This window comes from Lepidochelys kempii, chromosome 1 (assembly GCF_965140285.1).
Source record: "Lepidochelys kempii isolate rLepKem1 chromosome 1, rLepKem1.hap1, whole genome shotgun sequence".
In the NCBI taxonomy this organism is placed as follows: Eukaryota; Metazoa; Chordata; order Testudines; family Cheloniidae; genus Lepidochelys; species Lepidochelys kempii.
The window spans coordinates 34,351,680-34,378,404 of record NC_136380.1 but is presented as its reverse complement, the minus strand read 5'-3'; the positions used below and the strand labels follow the sequence as shown (position 1 = coordinate 34,378,404).

The 26,725-nt window shown below is 43.1% G+C and overlaps 1 protein-coding gene across 7 annotated transcripts in view; it reads right to left on the bottom strand.

The window, feature by feature from the left end:
- DYNC2H1 (dynein cytoplasmic 2 heavy chain 1) overlaps nucleotides 1-26,725 on the bottom strand; it is a 403,248-nt gene that overhangs the window by 281,192 nt on the left and 95,331 nt on the right. For all 7 annotated transcript variants that reach the window (XM_073338445.2, XM_073338455.2, XM_073338435.2 and 4 more), the window contains exons 50-55: nucleotides 25,823-25,931; nucleotides 7,594-7,707; nucleotides 6,686-6,828; nucleotides 4,980-5,061; nucleotides 2,818-2,972; nucleotides 763-900 (exon numbers count right to left, since the gene is read on the bottom strand). In XM_073338445.2, the coding sequence (XP_073194546.1) occupies nucleotides 763-900; nucleotides 2,818-2,972; nucleotides 4,980-5,061; nucleotides 6,686-6,828; nucleotides 7,594-7,707; nucleotides 25,823-25,931 (741 nt within the window). The remainder of the gene's footprint in view (nucleotides 1-762; nucleotides 901-2,817; nucleotides 2,973-4,979; nucleotides 5,062-6,685; nucleotides 6,829-7,593; nucleotides 7,708-25,822; nucleotides 25,932-26,725) is intronic.

The window sequence follows — 26,725 nt, the reverse complement described above, 5'->3', positions numbered from 1 at the left end:
AATGGAAAAGGAGTACTTGTGGCACCTTAGAGACTAACCAATTTATTTGAGCATGAGCTTTTGTGAGCTACAGCTCACTTCATCGGATGCATTGGTTAGTCTCTAAGGTGCCACAAGTACTCCTTTTCTTTTTGCAAAGACAGACTAACACGGGTGTTACTCTGAAACCTAAAGAAAATGGCTTCTTCAAAAAAAAAAGAGAGAGAGAGAGAGAGAGACTACCTCTAAGCCAAGGGCTAGCGGTTCAAAGAGTGGTCTAAAGAAATAAGCTTGTCTATTTAAAATCAGAAATCTCAGGAAACCCCTACTTTCAGCTAGATGCAAAAATGCCACAGAAGAAATTTACAGAACTTGGGCACTTAAAATACTACAGATAAAATAGTCGATCTGGTTGAAATTTTTTTGAAAATTTTAAATTTCATTCTCTGACCAACTCTATAAAGTAGAAGTTAGATACAGAAAGATCTGGAGGACCTATCAGTCTGAACTGCAGTAGTAAGTATCAGTCAGCTGCTAAATCCCTACTCTGCTTGGTAGACCCACACATGGATTAAATTCCCTTATAAATAATGTGTTAATCTCCTCAAGTTTCAAAGGTTCATGTAACTTCCTAAGCCAACTGCTCTGAAATATTTTCAGGTTTTTCAGCCCTCAATATGCAACTCCAGGCTTGGGAATCTGTAGAGACAATTTCACGTAGAAAAAAAAGTGGGGGAAGGGGGATTTTATTTTTTAAGATTCTGTTGTGACAATCAACATTACCTGCATAGACACTGTAATTTCTTGGAGCGCAGCATCAGCTTCATCTTGCTTAGTTTTGAGTAATATGCTTTGTTCTCCAGCTTTTCTGTTCAGTTCATCTACTAGGGCTTTGGCTTCATTCAGCTTAGACACTCCTGCCTACAAATACATATATATTTAAATGTGGTTAGCAACAATTAGTAGACAAAGATATCTTCACCGGAAAGAAAGTTTGGTACAGACAACCTTGGAAGGACTAAAAAGTGACCTATTTTGACAATGTTTCCATTCAGGAGTGCTGGGAACAATTTTTATATTGGGGGTGCTGATTATGGAAACTATGTATCTGGTGTTTGTTCAGCACCCCAGCACCCCTAGTTCTAGCACCAGTGGTTCCATTTTAAACTTAATTTAAATTTCTTTATGTTAAGGAGTACATATTCCTACCCTCACTCCCCTAAAATCTCAATCATTTCTCATTCAGGGGAAAAGAAACACACAATTGGCTTAATGACTGTTTCGTCATCAATAAATCAGGGTACATGAGCTATAACCAAGATAGGATTTGATTTAGTTACCACTGAAGTCAATGGCTCCACAGTACCCTGACCAGCATCTTGTGAGCCTTTACACTCCATTGTGCATGATTTTCTTAATGTATTTTCACCCCAGCTTCTCAAGGTAGATCAGTATTAGGACTCTCAATCTTAATGGTTTCCTTTCACTATAGTGAAAACCTGTAACCTAATACCAAAAGTAGTAAATGTAATTTTTAATAAAAAAACAATTATTGGGATTTAATCTGATTGCCATTAATTCAATTACATCTCAGGAGCTAGAATAATTATATTCTCTCTGAAGTAGGGTGACCAGACATCCCGTTTTTAAAGGGGCAGTCCCGTATTTAAGCCCTCCTGCAGGTGTCCCGACTTTTTCTTAAAAACAGGCAAACTGTCCAGTATTTTCTGTCTCCTCCCCATCAGTACTGGTAGGTCCTGCTGCTGGCCGGATCCCTGCTTGCCAGCCACTGGCCCAACAGTGGTGAGTGGAGGGGAGGGGTACAGTGACCAATGATGGGGGTGGGTGTGCAAGGCTGGTGGCAAAGATGCAGTGTGCAGGGTCGGCCACTCCCCATGCTGGTCCTTCAGCATAGCCCCTACTGTGTGCCGGTTCTCAGTCACCAGGGCCCCACCCGAAGTCCCGTTTACGGCTGGCACTGCCTGTGCACTGCAAGCTGCGGTGGTTGGTGAGTGTGGGCCGGTTACGTCTCACCTCTGCTGCCCACCCATCAGCCTTTCACGTGCTCCCCCTATCACTATCCTCTCCCGGATTTGCCTCTTTGCCCCACCCCCAACCCCGCTGCTCCTCAATATCCCCCACAGCAGGGCACATCCTGCTCCCAGCACTGTGCGGAAATGCTCAGCTCACCAACAGCCTGGCCAACAGGCTCCTTCCTTCCCCACTGCCTCTGGCTGGGACGGCACCCCGGGAAAGCCCAAGACCCTCTGGCCCAGGGCCCTGGCCAGGAGAATCCGAGCCCTGCATGTGCCAAAGCCCCGCACAGCGCTGGCACAGGAAAGCCTAGCCACCCTTCAGATAAGCTCTGGAGTGGCGGGGTGGGAAAAGCGATTTCCAGCCTGTTCATGCCCCAAACCTGCAGGCTCCACAGGAGCCCCCAAGGCAGGGGCTTAGCACCCTCTCCACCTGCCCCCAGGGAGCATGGGGCTGCTCCATCCCCTAGACACCCTCTTCTGCTGAGTCACCTCTCTGGTCAGGTTCACTGAAGCCCCTGCAACCAGGTTCCCTGGGCCTTGATGCGCAGTGCATCCTTAGGACTTAACCCCTTCCTGCCTGTGCTGTAGCCAGGGGACAGGAGGCGGCTTGGTTATGTCAGTGGCCAGCAGCAGCCTGGAGGTGTTAGCTGTCTTTTGACACTGTGGGCAGGAAGGGACCAGCTGCTTCCAGCTACACAGGAGTGGTGGGGGTGGCAGAAGAGATAAGCTCTGCAAAAACACAGATCACAAATATGGAAATATTTTGCCAACTCATAAGTAGAAAATGTTATTAATTACATACCTGCAAATGGCTTTGCCTTTTGAGCAACTCTGCTCTTTTGCTGCTATTGATGGCACTATACACACGCAGGAAAGTCATGTATCTGCTTGGAGTTGCTCCATATGCTTTACTTGACTCATGGATCACCAGAAAAGACTTCAAAAAATCAGAATCACCTATACAGCAAAATACATTATTTACGAAACAGCTTTATCATTCCTACTGCACCCAGAATAATTTAGGATGAGCAATGTGATACACTTTTAAAATCATGAATTGAGGACATACACAGTATCTAAAAAGGCAGAGTTTTGCAGGGTTCCATGAGAGAAACGAAATAGCATTCCACTCTAAAGATTTGCCCTTCAGAAGGCAACACTCTGTTCTTGTTTTAAAGCCATAAAAGTTTTATACAGAATTGAAAAAGCATATGAGCATTGCCAGAATTAGTTCCACATCACTAAGGGCTCGATCCTAAGAGATGCTGAGTACCTTCATTTCCCACTGATGTCAACAGAACTTGAAGGTGCTCAGAAGCTTGCAGAACCTAGGCTTGAGTGCTTTTGGTGTCACTGGTGCTGCACACAATACATATTTTTTCTGGTCATTACAGCTTCTACAGCTTGCTAAATGGAATTTTTGTAAATGAACTCAAGAAGACATGAAATAAGCTATGCAACACTACAAACAAGAAAAAAACACTAAGATATGTATACGTGAAGGAATGTCTGGAAGCAGCATCAAGGTAAACATATAAAAGTGTCTAGAATTATGAGTCGTTGGGGACCCTAACCCTATAATCAGAGTATCACTTCAAAGGTTTCAGTATTTTTATATTAAGAAGTGAGGCAACATAAGAAATCTAGCAGGAAGCATTTAACATTTGGTTTTCTCCTTATCACTAGGATTTCTGCATATAATCTTATTTAAAATTATGTTTTTATATAGTAATTTGAAAAAAAATCATTTTTCAAACCAGGATGAGTGTTGATTTTGTGATTTAGACTACTCTTGCTACAATTTTTTTTAATGAATAAATGTCCAGTTTTAGCACATAATCTGATCTAATCACTTAATAATTTCCTGTTCTGAAAACACATTGTATTATTTTTAACTATTACAGACAGTTCTAATTAATCTTTCTATTTCTTATATTGTTACCCTGTTCCTCCTTTTTCTCTTCCTCTCAACTCTCTAGTCTCTCTCTCTCTCTCTCAACTCTTTACCACCAGACACTTTCCTCTCACTCCTCTATCTCATCCACTGTATGACTTCAATTCTTATTTGTACGGCGGTGGCTTACAAATTTACATCTTCACTCAATTCATTCCATTCTGGCAAAGCGAACACCAATCAGCTTTCTGACGTACAATCGCGGCTGTTCTACTGCTCAACAAGCTTTACAACCTCAACATACAAACTATTAGTTCTCATACTTCCCAAATCCTGTCCTCTTCCTGCCTTCTTCAAAGCTGTCTACAAAACCACCATCCTTCCCATTATCCAGGCTCACTCCCTTCTATTCTCACAAACCTGGTTGTCATTACCATTCCTTTATCTACAAGATATTTAAAATCTGATCCTTTCTCACTAAATGCCAACGTGACAGCTGAAGTGCGTACGTCCTTCTCTCTGAACTCTCCATTTCCCATCTTAGTCCCATTCCAGTATATGTGGTCATGAAGCAGCTTAACTGACTTTCTATTTTCTGCTTCCGCCATCTCACACTTCTTGAATTCCTCCACTATTTTCCCCTTTGTCCACCTACTCAAGTTTAAGATCTTCATCCTCACCTTCAAGGTTCTAAGAAACACCCACCCTACCCTACCTATGTCTCTCTTCATCTCAACTCCTTGCACCACTTGTGATGTTAGAGTCACCATCCTCTGTGTTTCTTTCTCCAGCACCATTCCCACACTGTGTATCTGATGCCAATCCTGAAATTAATTGTGCAGGGGTGCTCTGCTCTTGTAGAGCCTCACTGAAATGAATGGAGCCCTTCTTACGAACAGGAGTCTGCCTGTTCCTAGATCTACTTGCAGAATCCAGACCATTATTTGTGCCTTGTACAACACTGAGCAAATTAATTAACATAAATGAATAAATAAATAAATAGACAAACGAACAATAATAAAATAATCATGTTAAAAACACAACTTTAATCAAATTCACCAAAATATTACCAGAATATTTTTTCTTAGGTTCTTTATGTGCTCTACCAGTCTTTTCTTGTTCATCCAACTCAGCAAATAACATTTCAGGTATCTAAAATAAAAAGCATTTTTTGTCAAAAAGTGAATATATCAAACTTTCAAGTAAAGATAAAAGCAAACAAACTATTAATAAAATGGCAACATCAGTTATAAATGTAAAAAGGATTTGAAAACAGCAGCTTTGTTCAAGAGCCCTTTACTGAATAATAAATAATTATTATTGATAATAATAATAATTAATAATACATTAATATCAGTTATTAGTACTGATTCCCTGTTCTCTCAAGCAGAACAATCTTTCACCAACTCTAAGGAAACAGCAGATAATACCTTTACAATTATATAAATACCAAGGAAGTATCAAGGTACACAGCCTTATTATAAAATTCAACATGAATTCAGAAGACCTAATAAAATGCCTTGTTTAAGGAGGCACCAGGGAAATAAGCTTCCCTCATGCAGTGCAAACTTTCTTAACCTTGATCTACAGTAAGATTTTCAAGTCTTACTACACGGTCACTGTTGATCTCACGAATTTCACAATGGTAGACAATAAACACTATATGGAAATATGACTACAGGACCAAATCCTGGGTCCTTATTCAATCCACACGGAAGCAAATCCTACTGAGGTCACAAAAATATCCTTAAAAACATTTTTCAAACCTAGACAACTACAATTTGATCAAAAAACTTTGTTTCATCGAAGCCGAAACATTTTGCAGAGACATACAGACTCTGACAATGTTTTTGTCTGGAAAGTTTTTGAGGTCCAGGACCCTGATAATTTCTGATCCAGAAAGGTATGAAAAAGAGAGAGACCTGAACCAAAAATTTGAGGTTTCTTTAATCTGAAAACAGCTGTTTGACACAATTCTGTTTCACAAAAACATTCAAAAACTTTTGGTTTTGTTTCAATGAGGAACAAAAACACATTTTGAAACCTCAGAAGTCACAAAACAGAACTGTCATCCTCTGGCAGCTCTACATACAGTCCTATATATCTTTCTCAGAATGATGCCACTAACATTCTGACATAGGGATAGCTTGCTGCTACAAGGTGCTCAGTTCCCTGGCCTCAGTCCAGCAAAGCACTTAAGCATGTGCATAATCCCACTAAAATCAAAACTTAAATTCTGTGTTTGATCAAAGGAAGAGTGATCAGCCGATAGAGAGATATTAACATGTTACTGTTGGTGAATTATCAAATCATAATAATATTTAACATTTCTAAAGCACTTTCTATTTTTAAAGCACTGTACGAACATTAACTAAGAAAGCAAAATATGTCAGAAGTTCCTTAAACACTTTAACTAAAACCAACTTTGCGTCTCTTTTTTAGAGCTGATTTGGAATTGAGTCATTTAACATGAACAGATGGCATTTTCCGCATGCAACACTTTTGAATTACTGATAATCTCAACAAAGAAATCTTATTCAAACATGATGCAAGGGAAGTACGTTGGACTGAAAAAATGTGATTGCTAGCTTTCCTTAGTTTTATAAAAAACTGAATATTTGGCTAAGAGAAGATTACATCAGCATGACAATTTGGTCTGATAAAGAAGCAAAAAATAACCTAATGGAACAGGAGAGAAAGCAGTACAGTGACATTTACAAAATAAATGAATTAATGCTCACTTTTAAATTTTGCTTTGTTTGTCTTCTATACTTACCTTTTTCATACTGCTTTCAGACCAGCTTTCCATCCATAACACCTGACATTTTTTATGCAGTGCTGGATTACTCTCACAATTTATTGTGAAATTTAAATTGGTAGAATCCATAATCAAGACAATGTGCAGGTTCTGCTGAATCCCTAAAGGAAATACAACATATTAAAATATTAAGCCAATTGAATTCTAACTACCCAATGACAAATTTATTGTAGATCCCATACTGTATAATTTTTGACTATCCTTCATACATTGTATCACAGACCTATTTCCAGAAAGAGACAATAACAATAAAAATAATTAAGGGATACCATTATCTTAAAATGTAGCCAATTCTAAAACAAGTCAGAAGTAATGTTAGTGCCCTGGAGTCGGCCTGCCAATTTCTGTGTTTTTTCAATCATGCTTTCCAATTGTACTTCCTTGTTTCTATGTTCTATGGGTGAAAGACCCACACAAGCTAATAACTAAAGCCCCTATCTTGCAAACATTAACTTCATTACAACTGCTCACTCATGTGTGGAAAGTTCTTCATGTGCATAAGTGTTTGTAAGATTGGAGTTAACTGACTGTAGAAGGGAAACATTGGAATGTGCTATCAAATGCACAAAATAAACAAACTGAAAAGAGAGACAAACATCTTCTTTCCTATAATCACTTTCAGTTATAGGATTCTTAGATGCTATTTGAAACCATGAGTATGAACGCAATTTCAGACAGAATGTGATTTTTATGTTGTGTTCCTTTAATTAAACCAAAGTATTGATTGTTCCTTACTGTTTTTTAAATAACTGCATGATTCAAAATGTACTCGAAAAGTAACACCCCTTTGCATATTTTATTATTTACTCATTTTGATAACCTTTCATAACTAATCAATTACAAATTATGTAGTCCAATTCACTTACTATATGTAAAATAGTTGAAGACTGGTCCTGTAAATCCATCTTGGGACGCTTGATCCTTCAGAGGAGACAGTAATGGTTCTAATTCTTCTATAGTGTACAGTCCAGGAACCTCACCTATGTCAGGAACAGTTTCAATCAGTTTTAAAATGTGTAAAATGAATTAATCAAAATAAAATTGATAAAATACCTCTGAACATTTTGTTTGGTGAATTTGGATAATACAGAATCTATCTACATATCAGCATACTTATATGACCTTCCTTTTCAAAACAACAAAACTGGTACTGTTCACAATCTCATTTTGAATGAAGCACCCAGTATTGCTTGCATCACTGAGACATGATTCAGTGCTTCTTCCAATCGTATCCACAGAAAATAGAAAGAAGAGGCAGAATACAAATCCTGTTTCTCTCTAGCTCAGATACAGAAGACGCTCCACTTCAGAAACAAAAATATTTGAGTGCATACATATGATCTGTGCGCCAAAGGACAAGAGAAACTTAGGTTTCAGAGTAGCAGCCGTGTTAGTCTGTATCCGCAAAAAGAAAAGGAGTACTTGTGGCACCTTAGAGACTAACAAATTTATTTGAGCATAAGCTTTCGTGAGCTACAGCTCACTTCATCGGATGCATGAAGTGGAAAATTCAGTGGGGATATTTATATACACAGAGAACATGAAATAATGGGTGTTACCATACACACTGTAACAAGAGTGATCAGGTAAGGTGAGCTATTACCAGCAGGAGAGTAGGGGTGGGGGTGGGGGGCTTTTGTAGTGATAATCAAGGTGGGCCATTTCCAGAGAAACTTAGGAATTCTAGTGGTATACAGGCCTCCAGATAGAAACCCTGTCAACTGCAGAAACTTAGAACTACTGCCCTGCGTGGTACAAGAATGAGACATTACTTACCTGATAATTCTCTTTTTGTTAGCAGCTTCTCTCCTTCATCACAAATGGGTAATAGCTCCACAAATGGAGAGAATTAAGAGACAGTCTAAAGATGTTGCTGGAGGCCCCAGGAGTAAGCCCTGCCCTTCAACTCAGAACGAGAGTTCTTCTCAACATGATGAAACATCCCAGCATACAGATTATTAGCATTAAGATAAAAAATTTAAATTATATTGATCAACCTTAAGGCAATGATGTTTAAAGGCAATGATATGTTTAAATCTTCCTTTAGAGAAACATTTCAATTTATTACAAATTGTTTTCTGATCATTTGCCACACTACCAGGATGGGTTGAATAAGGAGAGAAGCTACTAGCAGAAAGAAAATTATCAGGTGAAAAATTTCTCATTCTGTTACACAGCTTCTCTCATTCATAATGAGTGGGTCTCAGAATTCAGGGAGGAAGAGGATGGGAGGAAAATGAAGAATTTTAATTATTATTACAGTAGATAATATGTAGAAATGGACGTTCCACCTATAAAAAGCAAAAGCTTTGTAATTTAAGGAATTATTTGGGAACCAACCCAGTAGCACTTTTCCTACCAAAGGATGCATTTGCAGAGGAATTGGAATCTACTTTACAGATGTTCCTCAAATGAGTAGGGCCCTTCCAAATTCACAGTCCATTTTGGTCAATTTCACGGTTACAGGATTTTAAAAATCATAAATTTCATGATTTCAGCTATTTAAATCTGAAATTTCACAGTGTTGTAATTGTAGGGATCCTGACCCGAAAAAAGAATGGGGGGGGGTCACAAGGTTATTGTAGGGGGAGTTGCAGTACTGCTACCCTTACTTCTGCGCTGTTGTGGGCGGAGGCACTGCTTTCAGAGCGGGGCAGCTGGAGAGCGGCAGCTGCTGGCCGGGAGCCTAGCTCCGAAGGCAGAGCAGCCACCAGCAGCACAGAAGTAAGGATGGCATGGTATGGTATTGCCACCCTGACTTCTGCACTGCTACTGCTGCGGCTCTGCCTTCCGAGCTGAGCACCCAGCCAACAGCTACCATCCTCCAGCTGCCTACCTCTGAAGGCAGCAAAGTAAAGTTGGCAATACCACGACCCCCCCAAAAATAACCTTGCCATTCCCCTGCAGCACCCTTTTGGGTCAGGACTCTCAATCTGAGAAATGTTGGTCTCCCTGTGAAATCTGTATACTGTAGGGTAAAAGTACACAAGAGATCAGAGCAGATTTCACGGGGGGAAGACCAGATTTCAGTCCGTGACACGTTTTTCATGGCTGTGAATTTGGTAGGGCCCTACAAATGAGGCTCAGACTTTTTCTTTCTACAATGCCATTAAGTATGTTGTAGAGCAGAGGTTCTCAAACTGTGGTCCATGGACCACCAGTGGTCCGCGAGCTCCATTCAGGTAGTCTGCGGATAGCTCCCTCTAAGGTGCGCGCCTAGGCAGTCGCACACAAGAGAATGAAGGACCACCCACCTAATTAGTGGAGCCGCACAGGCATCGCTCCACTAATTAGGTGCCTGGACCCTGGAGAAGATGCACATGTAAGGTGAAGTGGTGCCCTTGGGAGGAATAGGAGGTAGGTGAGAGGGGGCAGTGGGGTGAGAAGTGAGGGTGGGGGAAATTTGGGATGTGCAGGGCTGCAGCAGCCAGAGAAAGAGGCTGCGGCTGCTGGGGAGAGACAGCCCTCTTTCCCAGCCTCAGCTCTGTGGCTGCTGCAGTTGGGGAGAGAGGGCACATCCATTGCATTAGAAAAACTACTGATATTAAAATATGAGTTGTGTGCTTTTATTTGTAGAACAAAAAATGTTAATTATTATTACAGTTTATTTATATAGCGCTTTTATCTAAAGAGCTTTACAACAGTTAGCTAACGGTACAAACAACATTTGGAAAGATCATTAAGTGGTCCCCCGAGACCCCCCAGCAATTTTCAAGTGGTCCATGAAAAAAAAAGTTTGACAACCACTGCTGTAGAGGGAACTTTGATTACCTCCATTAATAGTTTCCCAGATGCTTAATATGGCAACTTCTGCAAGATTTTAACATCTTGCCTGCAGCAACTCTGAGGCCCTAAGGCCCTGGGCATTTTGGATGGAATTAGATGAATAGGGTACGACTGACCTGCGTACCCTGAATGTTTGAACGGAAAAATTCTTACTAATAATTTCCTTTCTGCTAGCCATGTTCTGGGCTGCTCTCCTCTCTCTGCATCTCAAGGAGGTGGATCAGCATTTTGTACATTAGACCAAGAAAGACAGTCAAATAGTAACGTCTCCACTTAATATCTGACTCATGAGCCATTCGGGGCGGAAAGAATTGTGATAGACACTGCTAGCAGAAAGGAAATTATTGGTAAGAAATTTCCATTCTGCATCTCCCACAATTCTAGACACCTTGGAAGTAGCAAGCCATGAACAGATGTAGGGAGGGATACGAAACAAAAGTTTGGTAGGAAGGAAGTACTAACCCCCTCTCCCCTGTTTGGTCAACTCATTCAAGTCTGTATTATTTCTGCCCACCGCCTGCTGCAACTTCCTGCCAAAGGAGGTCTCTGCAGAAGACAGGTCCATCTTGTCATGCTCAATGAAGGTGTTAGCTGTAGACCAAGTAGCTTGCTGCCATTCCAGTCCGACCCAGCGCACCCCCTTGGATGCAGGCATAGTATTGCCGATGAACCCTTACTTGATTTTCCCTTGACCAGGATATCAACAAGTCCAAACAGCCAGTTAAGTGCTAAAGAGCACCTCCTTGTGGTGGGTCTCCTTTACTAATGGAGAAACCGAAATAGAAGATAAACAAAACTTACACCCCAACATTCCAGCATGCCGACTAGGTCATTCTTAATTCATGTCCCCTTCCGAGTCCAGTGTTCACCTCTACTCAGGCTTTTCCTCCAAGGTTCTCTTAGTTCCAGTCTCTGCCCCTGATGTTATGCCTCTTGCCCCTACTGGAGTACTTCCTCCTCTGGAGTCTGAGGTCCAGAGAGGTCTCTCCACTGCAACTCTTCTCCAGGGGCAGAGGGTAATCCTTTACAGGCTGGGCTTCTATCCAGTATCTCAGGGACTTCTGACTGAGACCAGGTCCTCTTGAATGCCTGCTGGCTGCAGCCCACTATCTAGGAGGCTGCCCTCTCCAGGAGCTCCTCTTACAGGCTTCCAGTCCTGGTAGGTATCCTAGAGACCTGACCTTCTGGATTCCCTGTTCAGGCTCTGGTTTCACTTGGGAGCTCCCCTCTACATGAGGCTCCTGTCTCCCTTTGGACTTCCCTCTAAGGCCTTGTCTATACTACACAGTTTTGTCGACAAAAGTCACCTTTCATTGACGAAACAGTGGTGGTGTACATACTGAAATGCTCCTCCTGCCGATGTAACTCCCCTGTTTGCCAACTTAATAAAACCACCTGGATGAGCAGCACAGAGCTTTTTGCAACACAGTGTAGATATGAGTTATGTTATGTTATGTTAGTGTTGCACTAAGTGGCTTCCAGGAGGCATCCCACAGTGCCCATCCTGACCACTCTGGTCAGTACTTTGAATTCCACTGCCCTGAAAGTACTCAGGTATGCGCTCCTCCCCCATTTAAAGGCATGGGAATTTTTGAAATTCCTCTTCCTGTTTCCTTGGTGTGCACAGTTCACACAGCATCTTCCCAGCTGACCATGCTGGCTTTCTGCAGCAGATGCTCTCCCGCATGGAGCACACTGGAGCTGTTGGGTATGCTGTGTTTATGGGGAGAAGAGGCTGTGCAGTCTCAGCTTCACTCCAGCTGTAGGATACCTATGGGCTGATTGCTAGTGGCGTGCAGGAGAAGGGGCACGAGAGGGACATACAGCAGTGTCATGCCAAGACCAAGAAGTTTAGGCAGGTGTATCAGAAGACAAGGGAGGCCAACCGTTGCTCTGGTGCAGCACCGAAGACATGCCATTTCTATAAGGAGCTGCATGCCATCCTCGGCAGCAACCCCACCTCCACTGCCAAGAGCCCAATGGACACTTCAGCCAGCGACTAGAGGCAGCAGCCAGTGGACCCAACCTCAGTGACGAAGTGGTGGACGAGGAAGTGGAGCTGAAGGACAATGTGGAGCAAATAGCAAGGTCGTCTGGTGGTGCGATGAGTTAGGACCTCTTTTCCAGGTCAGAGGTGCCTAGCCAATCCCAGTACTCCAGTTCTGGTGCACAGGATGCAGGAGAGGGAAACTCCGGTAAGTGCTCACTTTGCTTTGGTGAGAGGAGTTTGAGCTCTCATGTATTTTGTTATATGGTAGAGGAAGGATAAGGGACGGAAAGTAACAACAGAGCCTGTCCATTTACCCTGTGGGTCCATGGAGGAAAAGTTTGTTAATGTTGGTGGGGATGTTCCTGGAATCCTCTGTAGTGATGTCTAGGAAACTTTCCAGTAGGTATTCTGCAATCCTCTGTCGAAGGTTCCTTAGCAGAGGGTTCTTGTTTCTCCCCCCATTGTAGGACACTTTGCTGCGTCACCCAGCAATTATTTCTGCATGGACCAGCACACAGGCGAGCAGCATACAGAGCTGATCTAAAGCCACACACGTGCAGAAGATGCCCCCTTGCATCCTAGGTTACCCTTAGAAGTGAGATATTGGGTTCAATTAACCTATACTGTGGAAAAGGGTACCTATATTCAGAATAGTCTCCCTAGCCGCTTGTAGTAACCCCCTTCGTGAACCACATTTTGTCCATTCTTGCCTATTGCCCCTTGCCACCACCATCACCCCTGAACTCACCATATTTGGAACTCGTGCCAACCTGTGTGCTAGCCCAGGGACAGTGAGAAAGAGGTGTGTGTAACTTTTGTGATTCACAGCTGTGGGTGCACTTACAATACTGTTTCTATTCTTTGTTTCTTTGGTCAGGAGGATATGTTTTGTGAAGTGCTACAGTCAACAGAGACAGCATATAAAGAAACAAGAGCATTAAGGGAGACAATTACTGAAAAACTGAGACTGGATAGCCTGGAAAGGACTCAGGGGCAGGAGCCGATGATAATGCTCCTGCAGGGCCAGATAGAGATGATGAAGTCCCCCATTACCTTGCAATCTGAGCACATCCATGCATGACTCCCTGTAACAGGGTGGTTATCCGCTCCTGCCCTCTAGGGCTTAAAAGCCAGCCCTGGGAGAGAGCCAGGGCTGAGGGCAAGAAAAGTTAGGCTGATTGGGGAAATGGCCGTAGCTAGGCCATACCCCAATCAGGACGCAGCTGGGCCTATAAAGGGGCTGCTAGGCTGAAGCTTAGAGTCTCTCTCTGCGTTCAGAGGGGGAAGGGCCTGGCTGCAGGGACCTGAGGGAATACCTAGACTGGAGCAGGGCTGAGGGGGAAAGGCCTTTGGAGCAGGGGAGCTCTGGCCTGGAAATAGGGCCTATTAGGTACTGGAGTTGCTAGGGGCAGCCCATGGGTAGACAGAGGCAGCAGGTCCAAACCCCCTCGCCTGTGGTGAGTGGCTGATACACTGCAGTCTGCCCTGGGGAGCGGGGCTAAGCGATGACTGGCAGTAGCCAAGACTGAGGCGAGGTGGGGGTAGTGGGTGGGGGTTCCCCGGGGAGGGGAGACCCTCAGGGATTGTTGGGGTTTACTGCCAGGGAGCAGTACCCCAGTGGGAGGAGGCACCGGGTCCTGGGAGGGACTGGGGCTGGTGGTAAGGCCGATCACCAGATGGCAGAGGGCGCTCCAGAGGCTGATGAGCTAATTCCCAAGGACAACCAGCAGGAGGCGCCGCCAGGTGAGTCCGGCTCTATTACACTCCCCTGCAGCCACTAAAGAACTCCAGTCCATGCCCTCCCCAAACTCCCCCACCGAAGCCCTCGCAGTGTCCCGTGCACTCCACACCTAGGGACTGGTTTCCCAACAAAAGCTGGAGTTACAGCTGTGAGAGCCCTGTGAAACTGTTCCTCATTGTCATGTCCCGTTTGACCAAAAAATTGTGTTTTGTCCTGTTATTAAAGCAACTTATGATTGTCAACATAAGTCAACTTAACTCTGTAACGTAGACATGGCCTAACTGAGCTTGGGTAACCTTTATTAAGTCCAGGTACTTGTTGACTAATCAGCCAGCTGGGACAGTCAATTACACCTCTGTGAGGCATTCATAAGACAGTCACAGGCAGACTGACCCTAGCTCCCCATAAAGCGCAGTTGCCCAGAGACATGGCCACTTTGCAAATTTTCATTCTCATTCCCCCCATGAGGCTGCTAAGGATCTCATGGAGTGTGCCTTGATACCTTCTCAGACAGGACGATGATGATATGTAGGCTTCCACAATACATAAGTCTAATCCATCTAGTGATGCAGGACTTGGAAACTCTGAATCCCTGCAATTTCATTTGGAAGGATACAAACAGGGAGCCCGATCTTCTCGTGGATTCTGTATGCTTGAGATAGCTTTTCAACCTCTTCTGACCTCTAAGGTGTGCCACACCTTGTGAAGTATTTTGCCTCTTTGTATTCATAAAATTCGTGAACAGGTCGGTTGAAGGGAGACTGAACGTCTGAATGATGAGATAGAAAACCTTCTGATTCAGGCACCACTTGGCGTTCTTGAACCTGTGCCTTCTGAGCCAGTCTGCTTTTTGGTTCAGCTCCCCTTTGATGTGGATCACTCTGAAAGAAAGGAGGAGCATTCCATCTGTCTCATTATTTACACTGCTTCCACAAGGAGCACCAGACTCTAGTTCCCCCTTTAGTTGTTTAAATATGTGACTATTGTTGTGTTATTTGATTGAACCCAGGATATGGTTCCCCCTTAGGTTGGGCTGCAATCTTCACAGAGCTAACTTGATCGCTCTAAACTCTAGGATGTTTACACTGTGAGCCTTTTCCTCCTCACTCCAGAGGCCCTGGGCTGTTCGGGTCTCCAAGTAAGCTCCCCAGCCCTCCAGGCTGGCATTGGATGTGAGGACTAAAAGATCTGGAAGGCACATAGGCATGCCTTTCAAGATATTGTTGTGGGTTGATCAACATTGTAAAGAGTTGAACATCTGTATTAGAACTCCTACTTGATTGTTCATGTGTCCAGGGAGTGATGCCACACCTTCAGTATGAAGGCTTGAAGACTTCTGATTTGTGATTGTGCCCATGGAGTGATCCCCATGCAGGATAGCTGAAGTCCTAGCAGTTGGGAGGCATAGTGCTACAATAGGCCTCCTGCAGCTCTGGGGAAGAAAATAAATTCCTGGATGGAACTAGAGAACTTTTCTTGGTAATGATGATGAAACCATGTGCCTAGGGGAGATTCAGTATTTGAGACATGGTCCTCTGTGCTGCTGACTGTGATGGAGTTCTAATCAAGATGTCATCCAGGAAGTGTATAGGTGAGTTCCCTGTGACCTGTGTCTGGCTATTATCAGCACCAATATTTTTGTAAAAAACCTGGAGGCTGAGTGAGGACAGGCCAAACAGGAGTACTGTTCAGTACCGACAATGTTTCCTGAGGTAGGAAAACCTCAGAAGTCTGCAGTGGCATGGGTCTGTTGAGGATATGATGGTATACGTCCATTACATTTACTGAAGTCAGGAAGGTCCCCCAGGACAGGGATGACATCCTAGAGGCCAGGGTCTCCATCTGAAACTTTATTTTCTTCATCCACTTTTTGAGGGTCACCTTCTGGATATGGGAAGGAAAAAGAGTGTTCATCCAGATGTCACTATTGACTTTGGCTCCACTTTAATGGAGGTCTCCCTACCACGTTTGTAGTTGACATCTTAATGGATGCTGTGATAAATGAAGTGAGGGTAGCTCCCGTTTATGGACACCCAGTCAGCAAATCAGCTATAAAATTCCTCTTCATAGCTGTTCTCTACTTGCTTTACCTGTAAAGGGTTAACAAGCCCACAGGTAAAAGAAAAGGAAGTGGACACCGGACCAAAAGGGCCAATGGGAAAATAGAACTTTTTTAAAATTGGGAAAAAAACTTTCCCTTTCTCTGTCCTTCTCCGGAGAAGGAGACATGGACCACCAATGCTATAAGCAGGAATGCTGTGTAAGGCTTGAACCAGTATGAAAATTCATCAGATCATACATAGAATTACTTATTGAAACCCCCCAAATATGTAAGTAAATTAGGAATGTTTAGCTAGATGCAATCAGGTTTACTTCTTTATTTTGGCTTGTGGATCTTCCCTGTGCTAACCCCAGATGCTTTTGTTTGCTTGTAACTTTTGAGCTGGACCCCAAGAAAGCTATTTTTGGTACTTAATTTTTGGAATTGCTCTTTTAAAATCTAGCAAAAGCCTAAGTTACAGATGTATTTTCTTCCTTTCTGTTTCTTATAAAATTTACCTTTTTTAAGAACTGGATTGGATTTTTGGTGTCCTAGGAGGTTTGTGAATGTTGTTTGATTAGCTGTTGCTACCAGCTAATTTCCTTTGTTTTCTATCTCAGCTCTTCCCCAGAGGTGGGTGAAAGGGCTTAAGGGTACCCCACAAGGAGGAATTCCCAAGTGCTCCTTTCTGGGTTCAAAGGGTTTTTTTTTGCATTTCGGTGGTGGCAGTGTTTACCAAGCCAAGGTCAGAGAAAGCTGTAACCCTGCGAGTTTAATATAGGCCTGGAGTGGCAAGTATTAATTTTTAAAATCCTTGCGGGCCTCCACCTTTTGCACTCCAAGTGCCAGAGTGGGGATTCAGCCTTGACAGATACAGTGAGGCTACTGGCTTCCAGCTCAGTAGCTGAAATGTGGATACTCACTCTAAGCAGGTCCTATGCACAGCTAAGTTTACAAGCTCCCTCCTTTTTGGAGAAAAGCTGGATAAGATGGTGGCTGACAATGTGGAAGAATCCAAACAGTCTTGTCCCTTCCCCACTAAGGGCCATGAGGAGAGAATACAGACAAGCCATCACACAGAGGCACTCCTTTCACTCCTTATCCTCACAGAGGCACCAGTGAAGGGACAACAGATTCCCTAATGGAAAGCATTGGAATCAAGGTTGAGGGAGAAAGTCCACAGGAACCTTAGCTCCCGGCCCCATTCCACTTTATGACAGAGATCACATAGGCCTCCTCTCAGAGCTGATGGTAAGGGGCAGGATTTACCATTTTCTGGAAGCTTACTCACACAGGATAGCTGGCAGTGATTTACACAGTGAAGGCGGTGTGTGAGTAGACCAGGAGTGGTTGCTCTCATAGTGAAGCAGGGTAAAAGGCACCCCAGAATGGAAAATTGCAAGGACACAGCTGTCCATCAGTCCAGACTGTACCCTAGATAATGTCACATTGTCTGACTCCCAGCCCTGGGACGTAATGGAGTTAGGAACAGAAGGCTGGGTACAGGCTGGGCACAACTTGCCATCCGCCAAGCATGGGAAGGCTGCCTCACCTATAGAGCACCACTTAGATTTAACCTGGTATTTTATTGGCTGCTCTGCCATGCCTGTAAGGAGCAAAGGAGCCAGCAGGGATATGCTGCGGAGGAGGCTCTGGGAGGATTAAGCCCCTGAGGGGTTAACTGATCGAGGGAGGAGGAGGAGGAGGAATGCTGAGGAGGTAGAACACTGCTCTCCACTGCCCAAAAAACTGGGCAGAAAAGTTAAAATAGGAGGATTAAAAAGTTAAAGTAGGAGCAAAAGAAACCACCACTGTCTGCTACTGCAGAGGCAGAGAATCTGGCAGCAACCAGGAGTAGAGGGGGCATGGCTAGACCACAGTGCCAAAAAGTTGATCTGCCTCTGTGAGCTGCAGAGAGGAGAGAAGCCCAACATCTACAATTGTGGGAAACACTGGGCTGCAGAAATACCTCTTTAGAGCTCTAGGAATGGCAATTTATGCCACATCTTCCCACTGGAGTGATAAAGACTGGAACAAAATAATGGGGGAACTATTTCCCAAGAATTGTGGAAAGAAGAACTTACCTTGGGCAGAAAGGATTTTGGATCTCTAAACAAGTTTCTTACCTGCATTACAACTGTTGTTCTTCAAGGTGTCTTGCACTAATCTATTCCACTTAGGTGTAAATGTGACCAGTGCACTCAAGCCAGAGAGTACTGTGTAGAAGCACCTGCCAGGATGGAGCATGCATCCTGCACCTCGTTTCGCCTCCAGGTGAGGAGATACACTGCAGAGCCATCCCAGCCCCTCTTCAATTCCTTCACATCCGAATCATGTTGGAATAGACTCCAAAGCAGAGGAGAGGGAGGGAGAGTCATGGAATAGATGTGCAATGCATCTCCAAGTAACCATCCTTTTGTCTTTGAATACTCAGATATATCTATTCCACTTAGGTGTCTCGCAAGGGCCAAGATGTACATTATGGTGGTGGGGCCAGGAGTCTGATTAAAAACAGAGTGAAGGACTGTTCTCCCAAAGTTCGAGTCAGCTCTGGAGGCTGTGGTAACTGCATAATGCTTGGCAAAAATATGCACTAATGACCAGGTCACATTTGCAGATGTATTCTTTAGGCACACCTCTCAAAAAGGCAAAGAAGTTGCTTGAGCCCTGGTGGAATGAGCTAACACTTCTGAAGGAGGTAACATGTTCACTATCCCTTAACTTATACACAAGGTTACACAGTGAGACTGTCTCTGAACTAAAACCACCTATCCTTTCATCCTGTCTCCATAGGATACAAATAAATGTGGAGAAGATCTAAAGGATTTGGTCTTATCTATATATAAAGAAAGGCCATAGTGGAGCTTTTCCTCATCCTTATGTGTATGCAGCTTAGGAAAATAGGTATGCAAATGGATAGTCTGGTTAATGTGGAAGCTGGACACCACTTTAGGAATAAATTCTAAACGTGGACTCATGGAGACTCCATCTTTAAAGAATACTGTGTTTGTGGACCTACCATTAGATCCTGCAGCTTACCTACTCTATTTGCAGGAGTACTAGCCTCCAAGAAAGGAACTTTTGCTGACTGCTGGGTCACATAGCAGGTTGCTGGAGGCTCAAATGGAGGTCCCAATAAAGCTGACAATACAAGATTCAAGTCTCAAAGAGAAACCTGCCATTTGATGCGGGGACAGATTCTATTTATCCCTTTAAAGAACCCAACCACTTTAGGTTTAAAGAACACCAATCATCCTTGGATGAACTGAGATAGCAGCAAAATGTAATTTTAGCAAGCTAATAAAAAGCTCCAAATCCTTAAAATGAAGTACTTGATCTAAGATGTCCTGTATCTTTGTATGCTGTGGGGAAGAAGTTATGATCCTGTGCCCTAAACAAAAAAACACTTCCATTTATACAGTATTTTTAGTAGATGGTTTCCGGCTGTTTAACAGAATATTTTGAGCAGCTAAAGAACAGCCCTTTTCTGTATTGTCCAGCCAGTCAACAGCCAAGCTATCAGGTGAAGGCTGTTAAGAATTGGGTGAAGGACTTTAACCATAGTGAAGAACCAGTAGGTCTCTGCAGGAAGCTGAGCAGTAATAGATAGCTAAACAGACAGACTGTGCAAGTCAGAGAACCAGTGTTGCGTCAGCCAAGCCACAGCTATCTGAATCCTCTTTGCCCAATCTTGCTTCAGTTTGAGGATGACCTTGGGAATGAGTGGTTTTGGAGGAAAACCATAAGTCAGAAGTGAACCCCCTGGAAAGAGGACTGCATCTGTGAGGCAACCTGGACTGTGACCTGCTCTGGAACACAACTGGTGACATTTTCTGTTCTGTCATGTTCTAAACAAGTCTATGGTAGAAATACCGCATATGCTGAAAATGAGTCTGACTATGCTCTCCTTCAACGACCACCTATAATCTTCCTGAAAGGTCCTGCTAAGATGGTTTTCTAGGACATTCTATGATCCTTGAAGATGAGAAGCTGTTACAGTGATTTTGATCTAGATACAAAAAATCCATAGGTTGATAATCTTGCAACACAACACCATGGATCTAGAAACCCGCCTCCCTGTTTACATAAAACACTGCCATCATGTTGTCAGTGAGTACTTGGATGGTCTGACCTTTGATATGAGAAAGGAAGGCTTGACAAACCTTGTGTATAGCTCGGAGCTCAATTGTATTGATAGGGAGCAATGACTCTCTCTTCAATAATGGAGCCTATGTCTGTAGCTCCTACAGATGGGTTCCCCACCCGGAGCTGGAAGCGTCTGTAGTCAAAGTCATGGATGGAAGAGGAGTGGAGCAGGGCACACCCCTGCAAACATTTGTCAGAGTCCTACTCCAGTTCAGTGAGGAAACAACCCTGGCAGATACATGAATTAGCATGTCCGGGGATGTCTGGTTGAACAATACACAGGCTTCAGCCATCCTTGTATGCATCTGAGGCAAAGCCTGGCATATCAAATCACATAAGTGCAGGATACCATGCATCTTAACAAGCCTGAAACAAGACCTCACTTTTGTGTTGGAGTTAGATTGTAGACTGTAGCAAAGGTCTAGGATAGTCTGAACTCTGTCCTGGGTCTGATAATCAGTTGCAGTTCAAGAATCAAGTACTGCCCTAATGAACTTGATTCTTTGAACAGGTATGAAAATCGACTTGTCTCTGTTTATTGAATGGAAATCTCCTAAATCTCAGGGTAATGCTGTAACAAGTGAGCCCATTAGGCTACTCTTATTATTTTTTTAAATTTTCTCTTTTTGCCTTTCTGAAAATGTTAAATTCCAAGGACAAACCTGTCATCTCCCTGTAAGGCTCCTCTGTCTTTTCCTTCCCACTGCCTGATTGCTTAAGGAATTTGAGGTGTGTAGGATTAGTTGTTCTTTTTTTTAAAGAAACATCCCTGACTTGAAGTGTGATCTACTGGGAGGGCAAGTGGCAACTTTTAATTATTGCTAATGAGGTAGGCTCTAAATCTAAATCTAAATAGAACCTATATAGAAATTGATGTGCCCTTCTACGCATTTGCTGCTTCATTCAGAGAGGGCACAAGAGCTTATTAAAAATAATCATCATAATGAAGAAGCAGATCTTCTGATTTCAAACACTGAGTGGAACAAATAAAAGACGATAAAGAGTTGGAAATATGCTCCTGGAATGAGAGTAATAAAGAGACCCTACATGATAGTGGAGACACCTGATGCTGCTGTGATGATGATGATAACAGCTAGAATGGTGCTGGCAGAGCTGGGGGATTTTAGGATCTTCTATTAGAACCTCTTCTGAAGACCAGGGAGGTCAATGGAAAGGCTCCCAGTGATGGCCCTTGGCTTTGGATCAGACCCTTGAGGAGAAGGACAAATTGGGAAACGAAGACTGATTCCCCTTCCTTGAGGAATACACTATCTGGGGAGAAAAACTGTCTGTTGCTAGGGTAACGAAGTGGGACCCTGAAAGGGAAAAGATTCTCCTCATTACTATTAGGTCTTATAACAAGCATGAAGAGTCTTGCAAGCTCAGGGTAACAATTACATCCCCCTTCATTAAAAATGAAGGTGTGGGTATCAAATCTGGCTCAAGTCCTTGCTGTGCTATAGACTCCCTGTGTGACTATGTCACGTAGTCCGTCTGTGCCTCTCTCTGGACAACGGGGATAATAATCCTTCTTCTATATGTCTTGTCTTCATAGAGTGTTAACTCACTGGGTCAGAGGACTGTCTTTTACAATGTATGTGTGCAGTGAATGGCATAGCTAGGCCCTGATCTCAGCTGTGACCTCTAGGAGCTAGTGTAATACAAATAATGATAAGAAGAAGATGACACATTAGAAATACTCAATATACAAAAGGTATTTACAGGTTTAACGTGAAACAGGGTTAGGGCAGGAACCCTATTGGAATGTCCATCCTGTGAAAAACTCTGCAGTGTAAGAATTTGTTTTTGACCTGAATTGGGACAGAAAGAGAAAATATCTAATTTTTTTCATGGAATAGAAGATTCAGAAAAAAAACTGATTTGAAACATTTTGACATTCCTGACATTGATGCTAGGCAGGTGCTTAAAACATACTTTTATCACACTTTGAAAATTCTGCTGGCCACCAGTAAAACATGGAGATGTCCAGTTTTAAAGTCTTGAGGCTTGTCTACACAGTGACTTAGTGCACAATAAGGACCCTGCTTCCACATACTAAAACCTTCCTAGTGTGCTTTGATGTACTTAATAGGGTCCACAAGGCAACTGAGGGAGCAACATGCTGGTGTGCTGTCACTTCACACCTTGGCTTGCTGCCCACTAAATCGCCATGTAGACAAACCCTTGGGAAATCCCAACCAGACTGTAATGCAAGGACTCTCCAGCTGGTCTGAGCCTCCCATGGCATTGGCTGTACCTGCCTGATCATTTCTCTCACCCTCCATGACCATTGTTAAGTGCTGATGTAAAGAGCTGCATGTTCAATTGTTCTCTATGTCCACTGAAGGTAGGACAAGAGATAATGGACTTAATCTGCAGCAAGGGAAATTTAGTTTAGATATTAGGAAAAAATTTGTAATTAAATTGTAAAGGTAGTTAAACTCTGCAATAGGCTTCCAAGGGAGGTTGTGAAACCCCCATGATTGGAGGGTTTTAAGAATAGGTTGGACTAACACCTGATGGTCTAGGTTTACTTGGTCCTGCCACAGTGCAGGAGGCTGGACTTGATGACCTCTCGAGATCCCTTCCAGCCCTACATTTCTGTGATTCTGTGATTACTAGGCCCATCTGAGCAAATAAGGAGTGAATCTGCTGCATACTGATCTCCACTTGATGCCTAGAACAACCGCAGACCAATCAGTCATCCAGGTAGAGGAACAACTGGATGCCGGCCCTCTTGAGGTGAGTCACTACTACTGCAATGCATTTGGTAAACACCTCTGGGGAAGACGACGGTTGAAAGGGAGGACAATGTATTGGTAATAGTGGTCCACAACTAGAAATCTCAGATATTTTCTGTGGTTCAGGTGGATTGCCACATGAATGCAGGCATCCTAGATACCAAGAGCAGCATATCAGTCGCTGCGATATAGAGATGGGATGGTTGCTGCCAGGGAGACCATGCAGAACTTGATCTTTCTGATTAAATTTAACTTCTACCTCAGACCTCCTTCCCCCTCCGCCTTCTTTTGGGAATGAGGAAGTAGTGAAAATAAAACCCCTTTTCCTGGGGATGAAGGGGAACTTTCTTGATAGGTTCTAAATGAAGAACCTGCTCTTCTTGCTTAGGTGCAAACTCATGAGAGGAGTCCTTGAAAAGGGATGGGGAAGGTGAAAGGAGGCAAAGTATAGACTGAAACTGGATTGTATAACCCACTTGCACGGTGCTTAGAACCCACTGATCTGAGATGATGGACTCCCAAGCTCCAAGGAAATTGGGGGGAAAGAGGGTAGGTCTAGCATAGCTGGAATGTTGCTTACAAATGGACAGTCAAGTGGATTGTTTAGAAACTAATGGCTATTGTTTAGAAGAGGCATAAGAGATATGCCTTTTCCTCAGAGACATGATTTTTTTGGAAGGGTTAGGCCATCTAGGTTCATAGTAACTTTGCCAGGGTTGTTGCTGCAGCTTGTATTGCTTCCTTCAGGGAGCTGAGGAAACGCAGTGCCCTTCTTTCTTATGCAAAAAAAGATTTCATCCCTCAAAGGGCAGATCCTCAATAGTCTGTTCAACTTCCATAGGTACGTCAGAGTTCTGATGCCACAAAGCTCTCCTCAGGGTGACCACTATAGCCCTTACCCTAACTACAAAGTGACCTGAAAATTAAAGCTAGCTACAAGATGCCCTTCAGACAAGAAAGTCTTAAATTCATTCTTCATATCTTCTGGGAGCTTGTCCACAAATTCACTCATTGAGTGAACAGTCATATTTAGATAGAAGTGGCTGGGGTGGTTGAAAATGTGCATCTGTAGACATGAAGTAGAGTATGTTTTTCTACCTTCTTTTTCTTTTGGTGTGGTGCGAAAGCGTTCCTGGCATGATCATTCACACACCGTCTACACTGGAATGTGAATAGAACTACTCATAACCCAGAGAGGGGAACTTATAGCGTCTGTCAGTTCTTTCTGCCATCAGTGTGAGGCTAGCTGAAGTCTGCCACAGGATTATGGAAGGATCTAATAAAGCACCATTAACAGGCAGCGTAACTCTGCCTGTTAGGTCTGTAAAATATCAACCACCTTGTGGGTATTTTCTATGTTGTGGTTATTGATTAGTCTGGAAGCTGTGGGAATAGAGGACCTGTGCCCAGGGGAGAGAAACGAAGACTTTGAAAAATGTAACCCTAGTTCCATGTGAAAGCCCTTCTACAGAGGGAGATCAGAAGTCTGCCAGGTATGCCATTTAGAAGCAGAGAATTCTGAAGAGTTTTCCCTGTGGGATGGCCCTAAATCCACAGAGCAAAGATCTGGTCTCCCTCTAGTTGCCATGGAGACAAGGAACACCCCACTGTGAAAACTGTCTCACACAGAGGGGACTGAGAAATAACCGGCTTCTCGGTGTTTGCCCAGATATGCTGCAAGGTGTGGTAAAGGTAGTAAGCATCACACATAGCACTGAGAGACAGCTTCTGCATAGGATAAAAGTCCCAGCAAACACTCCCTCAGAGTGGGAAGGAAAAGGAGAAAGGGTTTAAACCCAGTTTTTTTATGCCACTTACACATTAACAATTCAAATTACTTTCTTACAAATGGGATGTTTGCTTTTCTCTTTTGAGAATCTCAAGCCTCTGGACTTTGCAAAATCTTACTCCTGAATAGGCTGTGAAGGGATCCTCTATCCTTGGGAATCATCATGCCCCTGGTTAAGCTTTTCTACAATGAAGTAATGGCTTTGGGAAGGGAGATAAGGCTCACCATATGTGTTGCCAAATGAGAGCCCAATTCCCTGCCAGAGCAAGGAACAATGGCTTGTGGTAGAAGGCTTCAGAAAAGTTGTGTATAGCATCTCTTGGACTTGGCTTTATGCTTGGAGGGCTTCTCTGCTGCTGCAGTGAGGGGCAGAGAGAGCTCAGTTGAAAAGTGCTCGAGATGTTAGTTCCTCAGTGCTCCAGTGATTCCTCAGCTCAGGAGAGCAAAGCTAGATATTGAAATGAAGTTGCTGCTACATGTAAATGAATAAAACAAAGTGGTCAGGAGAAGCTGAAACGTAATTTGTTTCCCCTAGAGGCAGAGATTCTGGTGGTTTGTGTCCAAAGGTGGGGCTTAGTCCTGGAGCCCCCAGCAACAATGGACTGTTTCTGAATTCTGTAAGTAAGAGGCATTATCCATTTGTGATGAATTAGGAAAGAAACACTGCAGCAGAAAACATAATATAGGATATTTATACCTACAAAAACTTCTTTAAAAGAAAGTTATTTAGGTTGCAAAACCAGGAAATGGCAGTTATATGGTTGCCAATGCAATGTCAATTCTGCCTTATTGTATGCCCACCCTGTGCACTGAATTAAGGGAGGGTCATGGGGAACCTTAAGCTTTTTGTACTCATCTCACCTGATGACAATAGACTGTTGACCATCTCAAGGAATGTGGAGTGGACAAACTGATAGTCTTCGAGCAGCAATACAACCTGCTGTGCTTCGATACCAGCAAGCTGCATCACCTAATAGTAGGGAAGTAATTTTAATCTAATTGAACAGAATGTGTACATTCTTTTATAATAGAATAATAAATCCTTAAATTTATTTTATATATTTATCTATTCCCCCACACACACGTTCTGTATTACTACATTTGTATATTCTCAACAGATTTTGATTTTGATCATTTGTCAAATATAAAGATAAGAAACAGTCTATATGGAAGAACTGATTTCTAATTAGAAAATAATTAACATAAATACTTTGATGCTTACATGACATTAAGGACCAATTTTTCCAAATATGACCTCAAACTGTACCCACAAAACGATGCAGTTGGTGCTCCCTTTGTTGTGTGCACGATATCATGGAGTTTTCTTGTGCAATTTTGGAGGCCACTTTGGGAATTTTGACCCTAAAAGTTTTGTTGTCTGTTTTAATTTAATGTGTATATCTTTGTAAATCACTAGATTTTTGCTTGATAAAGCATATTGTACTGAGCTCACATGGTCCATACTAAAACAGAATACCCTCAAACAAACCTACAAATTCACATGCTAATAAAAACAAAAAGATGGAACAGAATTTTAAATATATATTTTCAGCAATGGGGGATGTGATTCTTGAGAAAAAACTTTCAAATCAGATTCTGATCGTACAAATTACTCTGTAGAAGCAGACCCCTGCACTTGAAGAGAACCCTAAAGAAATCAGTGCGGCTCTATGTAAGTGCAGGTGTCCATACACACAGAACAGCTTTCAAGATCTGGACCTGAGCAGAAGACTGTATCTGGGTCTTTACAGTGCCTAAGAGCTT